Source organism: Python bivittatus, unplaced genomic scaffold, assembly GCF_059951505.1.
Source record: "Python bivittatus isolate LINGU-HERP-01145 unplaced genomic scaffold, Pbiv_v1 ctg000610_np1212, whole genome shotgun sequence".
In the NCBI taxonomy this organism is placed as follows: domain Eukaryota; kingdom Metazoa; phylum Chordata; class Lepidosauria; order Squamata; family Pythonidae; genus Python; species Python bivittatus.
This window is the reverse complement of record NW_028277088.1, coordinates 9,588,217-9,603,520: the sequence shown is the minus strand read 5'-3', so window position 1 is coordinate 9,603,520 and position 15,304 is coordinate 9,588,217. Positions and strand designations below refer to the sequence as shown.

General features: G+C 41.7%; 1 protein-coding gene across 2 annotated transcripts in view; it reads left to right on the top strand.

Moving 5' to 3' along the window:
• Positions 1-13,876, top strand: part of VIPR2 (vasoactive intestinal peptide receptor 2) — a 69,554-nt gene extending 55,678 nt beyond the window's left edge. For both annotated transcript variants that reach the window (XM_088150292.1, XM_088150291.1), the window contains 6 exons: positions 265-325; positions 2,679-2,748; positions 3,320-3,411; positions 3,531-3,660; positions 3,748-3,789; positions 7,830-13,876. In XM_088150292.1, the coding sequence (XP_088006418.1) occupies positions 265-325; positions 2,679-2,748; positions 3,320-3,411; positions 3,531-3,660; positions 3,748-3,789; positions 7,830-8,003 (569 nt within the window). In that variant the 3' untranslated portion in view covers positions 8,004-13,876. The remainder of the gene's footprint in view (positions 1-264; positions 326-2,678; positions 2,749-3,319; positions 3,412-3,530; positions 3,661-3,747; positions 3,790-7,829) is intronic.
• The last annotated feature ends 1,428 nt before the right edge of the window (positions 13,877-15,304 follow it).

The window sequence follows — 15,304 nt, the reverse complement described above, 5'->3', positions numbered from 1 at the left end:
AAATCCCAAGGTTAACCCTAACCAGCTTTAGCACGCACTACTAGATCTTTCACTGACTTTGATGAACATGTGCAAACACAGCCAAATGTGTTGTAATCTAGGTTGATGTATTAGTGTTTTCCCTTCAGCTAATTCTCATGCTATGTCATATTATATAGTTTGAATTCTTAATCTGGAAAATGATTTCTGTTTGCACAGTTAATTTTGCCAAGTTATGCATTCTATATATCTTTTCCTTCCTCTTCTGCTGTGTCTTTGTTCCAGGAATCCCTACAGTTTTCATCATCACGTGGATAGTATCTAGAGTGTATCTAGACAACACTGGGTAAGCACCATTGAATAGCAGCATATATGCTTCCAGGCTTCATTATAAAAGACACTGATTCTGGTTGCATCATGTCCAAAATTGCCAAAGTTTTTATTCCTGGATACACAGTTGGGTTGCAGCAGGTAATAAACACATTGTCCAATGTGAAATATGAACTTGAATTATATTTGTCAGAGATGGTTGCCTTGTTTTAACTAGACAGTTCTGTTTGTTGTAGAATGCTGTACCATATGGGGAGTGGGGAGGATGTTTAAAAGGTCAGGTTTGGATCACAGCCTCCTGATCTTCTGAAGCACCACAGAAGATCATCTGGTGATACCACTGAAAGGAGCATGATTTTTGGCCTTCTGGTGGGGTTTTAAGAGTGAGGATGGGATCCTCACGTTTGAGTCAAAATTGCATCACTCAAATTGAGCCAGTGCTGCAATCTTGAGGTGCTGGGTCGTGCAAATGCGGTGCTGGAGATTCCAGTTATAGGCACAGTCCTGGTATAGAGTAAGGACATTTAAGCACTAAAGAAGTAACTGTGTGTTGCTTCTGCTCCCCAAAATAACAATATGCCTGATGTGAAAACAAGTGTTGTGTCCTGGAGAAGAAACCAGATATAATATGCACCACTAATGAATTTAATGTATGGTCTCCATTTAAAATGCAGAGCAAATAACTGAAATATCTAATTTCTGAATGTTGTGTTTCTTTCTCTCTTTTTTGTGTGCGGGGGGAACATCTTGTCTGATGGAAGATTTGGGGGAACATATTACAAAATTATGGAATCATGAAACCCAATGATCATAATGCAGTTGCCCATCCCAGACATCATTCATTCATTCATTCATTCATTCATTCATTCATTCATTCATTCATTCATTCATTCATTCATTCATTCATTTGATAGATTTAGAAGCCACCTGACTCTGGGTAGCTTACACTTAAAATAGAAAAAGAACCTAAGTGTCCAGACAAACTCTGCCACAACCTCTACAGACAACCTCCCACAAAGCCTGGGAGAACAGCCAATCTTTTAAAGACTCACAGAACATCAGATTTTTTGTTTTGATTGATTATGCCCTGTCAAGCTGGTGTTGACTCTTGGCAACCGCATAGATAGATTTTCTCCAAAAAACATCATCAGGAAGTTATCTCTCTTCCTGAGGACAGGTGCTTCAACAGAGAAGGCACACCTTCTGGATCCTGATAGATGGCATTACAATCATACAGGGCAGTGTCAGTCCAGGCAGGAGGCAAAGTATAGGTACTGCCACAAAAAAGCAGTGTCTACAGGCCTCCATAGTTTATATTGTGTTGGTGATTCATTACTCTGGATTTTTGTTTTGAGGCATGCTCATTCCACAGCAAGATATGGATTGCCTCAGATGACAAACATGGACTGCCACATGATTTGAAGAGATGGCTGATCAGAAATGTGAAGACCTGGGAAAAATACAAAAATGAAAATACAAATAAAAAATGCAGTGTTTCCTTCCCCCATCCATCAAATTTTTCCATTTTTTCCAATGTTTTTCTGATTTTCCCAGGCTTTAAGACCTCTGTGACTGGCACTTATCACTTGGATTTGGGACCTTCCGCATGTTAGAGACACAGCAAACTGAGATCAGTGCCACCCTTTGTGTCCTTATGACATCTGGGGGCTTCTGATAATCATCTAGCCCCTGGAGTTATGAATGGTAGAAAGTCCAAAATCTTGAGTTTCTGCCTCTCCTTTCTGGGATTCTTCAGCCCTGATGTACAAAGGAGTGACTTTTCCCTTGTCTGATACAGACTGGCTTTTCTTCCCTCACTTCACAATCCAACATGATGAGATGTGAGGAAAGTACTGTTTTCTTCCTCCTGATTTTGTCATTTCCACCTGTTACCTTGCCAGAGGGACCGCTGGCCAGAGCAAGGAGAAGAAAGTGGACGCAGGCATGGAATGCTTCACAGGAGCATGCAGATGCACACAAATACACATTCCTGGGCAGGGGGTAAAGCCATTGCTCTCTTGTTTGTAGCAGCTGATCTACCAAAAGAGACAATGGCTTCACAGGACCAAGCTGTTAGCAAGTAAAAGCCCTATAAAATTGAGATGGAATGGCCTGGTTTTGAAATGTTGTCCTGGTACCACTGAAGCCCCAACTACACATCTATCCATTGTGATATAGTATAAAAATAATACTTGTTTCTGATTCTGATTATATTGTAGCCCCCTCCACTTTTTCTACTTTCAATTTTTCTCACAATTTCGCTAGAGATAAGCTTAATTATGGTACAGTGACTGAGGATTTATCATGCTTATTTATTAGGTATCCTTGCTGATAGAATTAGATTCATTATTTTCCCTTTTTATTAACAGTTGCTGGGATACAAACGATCATGGTGCTCCTTGGTGGATTATACGAATACCAATCCTAATTTCCATTTTAGTAAGTAAATTCAGCATTGGAAATGAATTATATGTTAATGTTGTAATTTTTCACCGTAGCTTTTATCCCTTGAAATTTCACGCATGAGTGTTGGTCTAGGCAAAAGTCTATTATTTTTCATGATTAGTTTTATTTAAAACCCATCCTTCGGCTCCAGAAGGAAAGGCTGAGGTTCCCCCAAGGCAGCTAATAATATAATATCAATTTAAAAAGAACAACACATTAGCGCTATGAAAAACATTTCCACGGTCCTAAAAACAGTAACAAGAAAATCAACCAGTGACATTCCTACTATTAGGAGTCCCCCAATCCCTGGTGAATTTTAAAAACCTTAGCCTGCTTCCTGAAAGTTAAGAGTAGCTAAATTTACTTATTTATTCTTATTTATTTAAATTCTGGGAGTTGAAGTCCACACACCTTAAAGTTGTCACGGTTGAGAAACACTGATCTACACATTAAGGTTTTTTGTTTCTTAAGAGCACCACCACAGGATTTAACTGATCAGTGAATGGTTGGAAGAACTAAGCATTTATTGATGCCATTATTAATCCATCTGTTAATTCTTTCATAGGTAAATTTTATACTTTTCATTAGCATTATAAGAATTCTGCTGCAGAAGTTAAGATCACCGGATGTGGGAGGCAATGACCAATCACAATACAAGTGAGTGAAATGCAACGAAGTCCCTGCATGTCTCTTGATGGAGACCCATGTTGGCAAAACAGGAATCAAAGGAGCACTGACTCATCCTAATGGGTTTATTTTATGCATTTGTTTTTAAGGAGACTTGCAAAATCAACGTTACTTCTCATTCCACTGTTTGGCGTTCACTATATGGTGTTTGCAGTCTTTCCGATTCGCATTTCTAACTACTACCAGATCATTTTTGAATTATGCCTGGGTTCTTTTCAGGTAGTATCTGTGCAAGTTTTCTTCTTAAAATAATTCTGATCTAATTTTATTACTGTGCTTTGACTTGTTAATATTTTATGCCTACAGGGACTGGTTGTTGCAATCTTGTATTGCTTTCTGAACAGTGAAGTAAGTTTACATTTTTTTGTGATAATATTGGGGGCAGTGATAATATTGGGGGCAGTTATTCTGTTGTCCAGCTGTTTACAGAAGCCCTCAGATTCACTTTCCAGGATATGCAGGTAGGACTGAGAAAGACCCTATCTAGGGCAGTGGGGATGCACTTCAGGTCAGAGTAGAAAGAACCTTGCTTTAGACATTGCAAAAAACATGGCATGTTTTAAATCATAGTTTGTTGAATGGGCCCCAGTGGGTAGATTTGCACTTCATGCCATTCAGGCCAGGAGTGCACAGCATGCTTTCTTTTCAGAACCATGTTTAACGGGGGGACAGGGGGGAGGGGATGGTAAAAGCCAGAGTAGAAGAGACAGGGTTGTAAAATGAATGCTGGGTCACAGATATTCTTCCTTCCTTCCTTCCTTCCTTCCTTCCTTCCTTCCTTCCTTCCTTCCTTCCTTCCTTCCTTCCTTCCGAGTGTTAAAATGTGTTACGCCTGATCTGGGCCTTACATTGCCATTGTGTGTTTCCATTCTGAAATGGCAGCTAGCTACCAGTTTTCCTAAGGGTGGTTGGAAGAGGCTCCAGGAGCCCCCCAAATGGATCTGAAGGCCATTTGTAGCTCTGGGACCTCAGATTGCCCATTCTTGCCTTGAAGTACAGTTTACAAACCACAGTGGCTGGACACAACTAACATACTGTGGGAATCAAACAAACTGCAACCTGGTGTGACGTGAGCCCAGCCATTCAGCCAACAGGAACAGCAGATGCTTCTGCGGGAAGGCCTTCTCCCACCAAGAGGGAAAACGCAAAGCAGGAGAAGCATTATAGGCTATAATTGTTGTTGGGAGCATTGCCTTTTTGCAACCCAAATCAAGCACCAACCCAAACTTGAAATAGTCATTTGTGGGCTTAGTTCTTAGATGGCTGGTGAAGATTGGTAGGGAAAAGTTGGGTTCTTCAGTTAATAGGATTTTAAATGTCTGGGGTAGAATGAGGACAATGCTGGGTGATTTGTTAAATGGATGTCACTCATTTACTCCCAACTCTGTGACCCAGTGGACATCATTTTTCAGAATTACCATATTTGTCGGCGTATAACACGCACAGGCATATAACACGCACCTTAATTTTAAGAAGGAAGTTTGAGTAAAAAAACTTAAATTTAAAATAAATGACTTTCAAGCAAAATAAAGGGAGCTCTGAACTTTTTGTTTATTAATATTTATACCATTTATAAGATAAATACATAACATGAAAGAAAAAGCACCTCTTTTGTATGTTGTAGGCTGGCTATGTGTAGTGTGTATGTACCATTAGTGTTTGTTAGCTATGTGTAGTGTGTGGTAATGGTAATCTGTTTATTACCGTACTGGTACTTATTCCCTCCCTTCCTGCTTACCTGTCTGCAGCAGGCAGGCAGGTAAGATCTCTGGTGGACCAGTAGGGGTTAAAAATCCCTGGTGGTCCGAGTGCATTGGGGGTACAGTAATTTATTATTAGGGTATGCCTCCTCTGTTTGCAGTCTTTAGTGACATCGCCCGCGTGGTCCGGCACTCAGTGTGTCAGAGCACTTTTTTGGCAGCCGCCACAACCCAGCGCTGCCGCTCCAGATGGCTGCAGAGGGAGGTGCAGAGCCCATGGCGTGCTGCGCAGTGCCCCCGGCCCCCCGCCCAAAGCTGCACCCGACCCCTCTCGGATCGCCCCAGGACCGGTGAATGCAGAAGACGCAGCCTCTCCTCCAGCTCCCTGCGGCCTTGCCCACTCTTCCCTTCTTCCCTTTGGGAGAAACTTTGGCGCGGAGGAGCTGCCCCCTCCCCCAAGGGCTGCACTGCGCCTTTGGGAGCACAGGAGAGTCTGGAGATGGGCGTTCTGTAGCAATCAGTGTCAGAGCAAAGAGCAAAGAGCAGATCCACAGTGGCGCCTCGGTTTGCTCTAAAACGGGGGGGGGGGGCAGGGAGCCATGCACCACCCATTCCCCTGGCCTCCGACTTTGCAAACCAGCTGCTGTCCTGAGCACGCTGCGCCTGGAGGAAGAAGAGTTAAGCGCCAGTGTGTGTGTGCACGCGCATGTGTTTGTGCGGTTTTTATTCCTCTCCCATTGCTCCATGATTTTGAGAGACTCCCAAGAGCGGAGGAGAAATGGGCTTGGAACAGGAAAGCCAGGAGCTCTGGGGCAGAGCAGGGCGCCTCCCTCCATACTCAGCCCTTGCTGAGGGACCGCGCAGTCTGGAGAGGTGAGCTTCGCGTGTGTATGTGTGTGCACGCGCGTTTGTGCGGTTTTTATTCCTCCCTCTCCCGTGAGGGGATCGGCCTCTGACGGTTGCATTGGACCGTTCTCCAGCAGCCTCGCCAGGGCGGCACAGCGCACAACATTCACCTCTCTGGACTGTGTGGCCCCTCAGCCCAGGCAAAGTCAGAGGCTCGGTGTGGAGGGACGCGCCCCACTCTGCCCAAGCCCGCTCCGCTCTCAGGAGTCTCTCAAAATCAAGGAGCAGCAGCGGAGGAATAAAAACTCCACAAACACACGCTCACATGTACACACACACACACACACTGGTGCTTAACTCTTCCTCCTCCTCCAGGCGCAGCGCTCAGGACAGCGGCTGGTTTGCAAAGTCAGAGGCCCAGGGAATGAGTGGTGCGCAGCTCCCTGCCCCCCCACCCGTTTTAGCATACCGAGGAGCCGCTGCAGATCTGCTCTTTGCTCTGACACTGAGTGCTGCAGAACTCGTCTCCAGACTCTCCCGTGCTCCCAAGGCCGTGGGGCAGCCTTTGTTCCCCTTGCCGGTGCACTGCAGTGCGGGCTCTGCGCGTGCGGGCTCTGCGCCTCCCTCTGCAGCCATCTGGTTGCCGGGACTGCCAAAAAAGAAACGTTCTCCCGGCTGCCGGCACTTTGCTCTCCCAGCCCTGCCGCTTGAGGCGAGAAGCCGCAGGGCATATCAGCATATAACACGCAGCTAGGATTTCAGCCCCAAATTTTCGGGAAAAAAGTACGCATTATACGCCGATAAATATGTCTGTCAGAACCTGCTTTGTTGAGTTCTTGTAAGCTCATGCTTGTGACATTAGGGATATTATCTACCCACCTTCCCTTCTGTGAGCCTCTTTCTCAGTTACCTTTGATTTTTCCACAGCTGGATCTTTTCTTGCCTTTGTATGATGTATCCAGAATATTTAAGCTTTAGCTTAATTATTAGTGCTTCTAGTGAACACTAATTGGATAGATCACCTCCAAAAAATAAATGCAGAGAATAGATACCCTGCAAGCTTTTAATCAGCTACCAACTACCTCCTTCTGTTGGAAGTTACTTGAATGAAGAGCAGTCCAGTATTTTCAGATGCCTTTAATCTGTCAGTTGCTGGGTTTGAAGTTGGCACTAATCCAAAGATTTGGAAGTAAAAGTTCGTGAACTAAGAGAGATTTAGTTTCAAATAAGCATGCCTAAATTTTGGTATGTAATTAAATTTTTGTGAGATTTTTAAATCAAAATCTCTGCTTAGAAATTAAGAGAGAGGTGAAGCGCCTTGAGTTGAGTTCAACTCTTGGTAGCTACGGGGCATGTCCATTTTGTTGATAGGAGTATTGCCATTGCCTTTTTCCAGGATGTTTAGTTCTTTACTGTTTTTCTCAATCTAGTGCCCTATAGATTGAATTGATTTTTTTCTCCAAGACTTTAACACCTGTGGTTATGGAATGCTTTGAATGAATGAGATTTTTGTTATTTTTATTCTTTTATCAGCACCCCAAGTATAGCACAGCATGTTGTAAACTGTCAAGCAATTTCAATAGTTGACAGCATAATAAGTTTGTTTATATATATATATATATATATATATATATATATATATATATATATATAGTTTTATTAAATGAGGGAGCCTTCTTATAATTCCCTTTCCATTCTTTCTCGCCTTCTTGCATATTCAAACACTTTTTCATCCCATTCAAACACTTTTTCATCCCCCCCAACCTTGTGTAATAAAAGGTTCTCATGAATTAACCCACAGCGGTGATAAATTGCATGCTGGTCTGCTTTGTTTATCTTTAGGTTCGAGGAGAAGTGAAAAGAAAGTGGAGGAGCTGGTGTCTGAATGAAAGAATGGGCCGCGATTACAAACTTCACAGCTCTTCTGTTTCTCGAAATGGCTCAGAAACCATCTCCCATTTGCATCGCAATTCGGCCACTCAGTTTTCTTCCCAGACAGAAACCACAGTGATATAAGTCATGCAAGTGCCTACAAAAAACTGTGGGGCATATCACTGGCTATCTAGTTCATTCATCATGCTATTTTGTAACTTGTAGGGTTTGTACTCCACTTCATCTGTATGTCAAGATGCAGGGGTTTCCGTCGTATGACAGCTATTCTTTTGAACTTGTTTTTAGAACTTGGCTATGATGGAACCCTTTTCCACTATTAATCCCCCCAAACTGTATGCTGCACATAGGCGTAAGGGTTGAATAGGCACCACCCACAATTGGTTTAAACTTCTGGAAAGTCATCATATCATGCAGCAATAAGTATCAACCATTGGAGAAATATTTCTTTTTACTGAGTTGGTTCCAAAGCAGCTCTCCAAAGGTTATATATTTAGATATTAAATCCGCTACTGCTACTGTCCTCTTGCAGCATCTTGACTCTCACTGGGGTAAGTTCCTTACAGGTAGTCCTTGTTTAGCAACCACAATTGGGACCAGCAGCTTGGTGGTTAACCAAACCAGTCGCTAAGTGAAACATGATTTTACGATCTTCAGCTTTCCTTTGCTTTACAGACCTGCAAAGGTCGTAAATGCGAGGACTGGTCACAAAGTTACTTTTCCATCACCGTTGTAACTGCAAACGGTTGCTAAATGAGGCGGTTGCTAAATGAGGCAGTTGCTAAATGAGCACTACCTGTAGAGAGAATCCTACTCCTTGCATTTGCAGTATCATACTATAGAGGACCATGAGTTTGCTTGGTCTTTAGAGCCTAGAATGGTCATAAGTACATAGGGCTGGCTTTTCATTCCAGAGAAGCTGCTTATGCAAGTGTGATTGTGACCATAGGATTGGGGCCTGTGGGCACAGCTCGTCTGACTTCTCGTGTAGGCAAATGCTTGAAGGGATTTGAATGCAAGGTAGAATGGGAAAACGAGCGGACCACCTTCCCCAAGGAAGTGTTTATGTGTCATGGAAGCAGTTCTTTCCTGGCATGATGGAGTAGATTGAAATGCATTTGAAAAAGGCAAATCTTTAGTAACAATCTTTTTTCTTTTTTAATCTTTCTGTGATCCTCCAAATGCTGTCATTTATGGGTTTTCTCATATGTTGTTTTGTTACTATTTATTGTGTGCCTTTTTGATATTCCTTCATCCTAGAAATGTAATATATTTTGACTATTCCTAAGGCTTTCCTTTTGGTTAGCTTATGTTTTCACATACTGGTGGATTTCTGTAAAGTAATACTGCTGCACTCATCAAGAGACATCCCTGCCCCCTCTCAATAATCTTACCAAAATCTTGAGAGATTTTGGCACTCAAGTGCATGATTTTATTAGACTTCTGTGATTTTTTTTTTAATGCCTCGGCCATGGGACCCCAACAAAAAAATTCAAATCTCTGCTTTGTGAAGAGGGAGACAGTCAAAATTGTAATAGTAAAAGCATAGTCATAATGGAGCCTTCTCCATTTTCTAGATGTGTTGGGCTTTGAACTTCCAACACAATTTGTTTCATTGGTAAGGCTTATATAAGGCTCGAAGAGTGCACAACCTGTGTGCCTAGGGCCACCAGTGGTCCCCAAAAGAAATAATTTTTGCTAACAATTTCTCCTAATTGTTCCATTTTTAGATTACTGTTTATTATGGTGTTATAGACAGAAGAATAATAATTAAATTATTTTCAGTTGTAGGGTGTCTCCTCCACCATACCTACCTCTCTGATCTGCATTGCCTGTACAGGGAAGGAATGAGTCTGAGAGGAGTCTAAGATACTTTGCTTTAGAGCAGTGTTTCTCAATCTTGGCAACTTGCTGGCTGGGGATTTCTGGGAGTTGAAGTCCATAGGTCTTAAAGTTGCCAAAGTTGAGAAACACTGCGTTAGAGTATTCAGCATATTTCACCTATTTGATCTCACTGACCTTTACAAGAGACCCCTGTTATAATATTCTGATGGTATTGAATGGGAATGAGGCATAGTAATTTTTTTCAAGCTGCTGGGCTTCAGATATGTTGGACTATTACTCCCAGACTTCCCGGTTAGCCAGTAGAGATTCTACAACATACACATAGTCCTGGTTTAGCTACTGCCTCATTCGCAGTTACAACAGTGATGACAAAGTAACTTTACGACCAGTCCTCACATTTACAACCTTCGCAGGTCTGTAAAGCAAAGGAAAGCTGAAGTAAGATCGTAAGCACAGTTGTGGTTTCACTTAGTGACTGTTTCCTTTAACAACTGAGTAGCTGGTCCCAATTGTGGTTGCTAAACAAGGACTACCTGTATTTGAAATCTCCAGACTCCAGATGGTTAGTCTAAAGCCAGCTAGCATTTTTGGAATAGTAACATGCTTTAAATCAGAAAACTTAAAGGAGGTTCCATGAATTCTGTAGAGTATTGCCTCCCTTCAACTATCCTTTAGCTATTATATTATAGCCGGTCTGTATATGCAGAACAATTTTTTATTAATTAGTAGTTCCTTCCCCTCATTGCCCCCAGAATGAAAAGACTGGTTTTCTTGTTAAAGAATGCAACAAGCACATCCACTTACGAAAGTTGGAATCCAAAGCAGAATTCTGCACATTCATAAGGCTATTTTGACTTGATGTAACTACCTTTCTATATGTTTTCTTTTCCAGTATTTGTTAGATCAGTTGAATTTTTCTTCTTACTGGGTCCACATCTAAAAAACCGAGTAAGATCCAAAATGTGGAAATACTTAACTGTGTTTAAACCTTTTTTAAAAAATTTAGACAATAATAACAGAATGAAAAATAAAATAATCATCTGGGTACCTTAGCAGGTCATCACTTGATAAGAGGAGCAGCGAAAGAAAAAAAAAAAGCAGCCATAGAACCATATAAAAAGCGTTTGCCATTGCTTTTTTCCGGGATTATTTTAGCTTTCCAGTTTAGCCTGCAAACCTAGTCTTTCCAAGTATTAGCCAGGTCCAGCTCTGCCTAAATTGTTTAAGATCGTCCTACGTTGGCTAGGCCCTATGACAATTAACCAAATCTTTCTTTTTTTAAAAAAATTATATATTGAAATCCATTTTATATAACAAACCAGATTTAAAACATAGAACCTCAGGATAATTTGTAATCTTATTACAGAATATAGCCCTAGGTAGTGTACAAGTAAGATTATATGGGAAAATTTCCAGGGCCTGGAGGATGTGGCTGTTCTTGATGACCACTGGACAAACTCTAAGCGTCACGGTGGTCTTAAGACCACATGGCTCTGTGGCTGTGTTTTTTTCCAGTGATGTGCCTGTGACTTAAAGGAGCTGCAGTTGGTTCTCCAGTCACGAACTGAGCCCCCTCCCCAGTTTTTCTGTTTGCTGGTTGACAGCTGCAAACGTACCAGCCCCAGCCTGATCTTGGTCTTGGGGCTCAGTGAAGGTCAACTGCCCTGCCTGGATAGGGAGGAGTGAGCCCCAGATGCTGAGAGACCGGGATATCTCCTTTCTAAAAGCAGCAGCACTGTAGCCTTTCCAGTAGCGTCCAGTCTTCTCAATCTCAACAACAAAGTATAACTCTCTCCCCCCCCCAATATAGTTAATGTTTTATTACCATTTGGCACTTATTGTTTAATATATCAAATTATAAATATTGTTGGAACTTAATGGGCTGTATAAGTAATTTGTAGTATCACTTTACATCTTGGTGCTGCTGACTGCATGTTCAAAGTTAACAAGACTGGAGGAGAAAAAAGGTTTGACGTGATCCCTTTTTGATCACCATAAAAGGCATAAACTGAAAGGGGATTTTTTTTTTTTTTGGTTTTGTTTTAACCTCCTGTCTTTATGCAGCCATTGTACAGAGAAGGACACAAAGCTGGCAGGTTCTTATAAATACAAACGTGGAGCATCTGCGCTCCTAAGAGGAAAGGGCATGGCCGCGTTTACTTCTGTTGTCGCCTACCTCTGCGGCTTTCCTAAATAATAAACCAAGTCTGCTGCTGTGTTTCTCCACAAGAGATGCTCTTCCCTCAGAATCTGAAGTGGCAGATTTCTAAGAAAAAAACACTCCATCTGATTTGCAATTCAGCCTGCGCAGAGCAATCAGCAGCCCCTTCTAACCTTTTAATTTGGCAGATTTTCTTCACTCTAAGCGTAAACCCAGCCATCCGTTCCCAGGGTTAGTTTCACAGCAGCAGCACCAGCACACAAGCCAAGCTGCATATCTAGACATGGAGCAAGTCTGTTTACGCAGCAAAAAAATGCCATGGGATTCTGTTCTGCATCTGGCTTGGTTGCCATCTTTAAGTCAAGCCCTTGGGAGATTTCCTCAAGAATGATCGGGGAGCTCAAGGTCCCCACCAAATATCTAATGTCCTGATCCAAGAGCATCCTCAGGAGGGGGGAATTCAAAAAAAAAAAAGTCAATATGGCTGCCACATGCATAGAATTGAAGCTCTGCCCCCTTTGTATGTGAGTTGCACATGCCTTGCACATTAAAAGGGGGCAGGGCTTCAATCACGCAACCATCAACTTGACTTTTGGGACTCTTCCTCAGGTCCTGTCCTGCTCTTAGAGCTGCAGAAAGAACCTGCAGATCTTCTAGTCGGTGTGTCCTTCCTCATCCCCTAAAGCAAGACTTTATACTTAGCTAAGCACTAAGCAATTCCCACATCCATCCTCCCTCTGATTTCTAATACTGTGTGAAGGGACACAGGAAAAGCACGACACCACAGTCCTAAGAAAAGTAACCCTTTCCCCATGTTATCTGTCTTAGAGGCCCAAGGAAAGGGTTTTGATCTGGAAAGCAATATTAGATGGAAAGATTCATACTTACCCACCCTCTAGTTGTGACTGTATACCAACCTAACCCACTGATTTGCTACTTTTTTTTAAAAAAAATAATAATTTCAAAGATTTCACTTAGCTGAAGTCTAATGCTCTTGTATCATGTAAATAGATGCCCAACTTGATTCCAACTGAGAGCTCCCCTTGACCACGAGTGACATGCTGGGAGAAAAGGGGCTGGGTCCAGAATATAAAACTAGATTGGATTTTATTTAATTTGTAATTAAAATTGGCCAACCCAGTTACTATCTACATATTTAATCATTTTCTCCTGTCACATTGAAAATTGCAATTTGATAGGAACCAAAGTCATGCACTTCTGAAACAGAAGAACCTAGAATTCACAAAACTGAAAACTGAATGCACTGTGTTGCTTGAATTGGTGTTCACATAAAATGGACTGCTGTAATATTTTAGGTTGCAAAGGAAGCCATAGGTGAGAGAGGTGGATTGTTCATTTGCTGTCAAAGGACATACGGTTCACATTGCAAGATTGCAAAACTGTTGGTTTTCAAGGTTTTCATCAGCCTTCACAACCTGGCGCCTTCAAGTTGGGTTGGATTTCAATTTCCTGGTTTCCTAGCCAATGCATTTGGAAGAGATCCAGATTGGGGAAGCCTGGTTTAGGTGTAAGATGGGGGGGCGGGGGGGAGGTTCGGCTCTGTCATGGGCATCACTGACCCAATAATCAGCCCATTTTGTTCAAATAATATTTCTGTATATTCCTTCTCTCTCTTTGACAGTTGGCACAGAAGTCATGCTAATTACAGTACTTTGACAATGCAGATAAAGATTTATTTAGAATTAAGTATTATGGTAACCAACTTTTTAAAACCATGACTATAATTGATATGGAATGGCTTTATCTTTGTAAATGTGTATACTACAAATAATGATCTCTCCCAAGGTTTTTAGCAACATAACTTCACAACAAAATACGATGTAAATGAATATTGTTTTCTTCTTTCTTACAAAATGTACAGATTTATTATGTATAGGAAAAGAAATGTACATAGAGTGGCCTTTCGTATATGTAAGAACCTCATTTGAATCTCCTGTTATGCTCTTTAAGCTATAAAGTATTTGACAAAATATATAGCAGCAGTGATTGTGAATAATTATCTGCAATATTAGAAACTGCATATAAACATGCTGGATTGGACTTAAAATCCCAAACACACATTCCATTCCACATTTTAAAAAATGCATCCAGACAATTCAGCAAAGCCCAATAAACGTGACAAGGTGGTGGGACTTCCAGGGGAGGCATGGCAAACTGAAGACGGCTCTGCAAAAGCAGAGCCAATGACTCTGGCAAAGACCAAGGAACCAGTGAGTAGACAGGTTCCTTGGAACCTCTCCAGATAAGGAGAGGACAGATCGCCCACATATGCTTTTGATGGCCGCTCCTCACAAGGAGAGTGCAGGACAAGCAGTTTTCCACGGGTTTGAGCGCTGGGAGACAACGGGATTAGCTATCTTGCTCGCAACTGCAGTGGAGACTTTTAAAGGACACTAAGTTTGCAAACCTTACTTTCTAATCACTTTCAGAAATTGCTCATTAACTACTTTTAAGTTATTAGACACCTGCCAATTGACAAGTCTGAAAGCACTGATAGAGCCTTCAATCCTGATTTTTTTCTTTTTAAAGAAGCCAATGTACTTTGGGCACTTCGTTATTTGAAGTGAAAGTTGGCTTCATCAAGCCAAACAAACGTTAGCTGAAGGTGGTGGGAATTGAGTACTTAAGAAGTATAGCATGAGGAGAGGGTCAAGACTTGAGTGGCTCCTGAAACAATGTGGCCTGAATAGAACAGTGAAGGACCAGGAAGTGAATGAAGGAAATAGACTGAAGTGGTTTGGTCATATAGAGAGAACAAATGATTGAATTGCAAAACAAATATATAAGGAAGGGGGAAGGGGATGAGAGGAAGGGAAAAACTGAAAAATGTGTGAGTAGTTGGGGTTGATGAGATGTTTGAGACAGTATATAGATGTGGTGAAAGCAAGGATGGTCTGCTAAGATAGAGAGCTATAGTGATGTTTGGTGTTGATGTAGACTAGTTTTACCTGTATATCTTTTGCTTTTTTATATATGCCTCGTGTCTTTTTTTTTTTTTTTTTTGCTTACTATTTCTTACTCCTTTTTTTGCAATTTCATTAATGATGCTTACCTTGAAATGGAGTAGTAGTAATAATCTTCATTTCTGCATCTTCATTTCCTGGCTCCAAACATTTTGCTCCTGACCTCCAGATGTTGCCTGACACATAGCTCTCTAAACTTTGGTCTCTTTCAGCCATGTCTGAATATTTTGAGGATCAGACACAAACTTTCTGTGTGCAAAAGTCATACTCTACACTGATCTATGACCTTCCTTCACCTAAGACAGCTGCACATGTACAGGACTGTCTCCCTATGTAACTCAAATGATGTACTTACTGCATTTACAAAGTGAAGTCATGAGTAACTAGCAACTAATGATTACCTACTCCTTCAGTTATCAATTTATTAATAGTCCCAC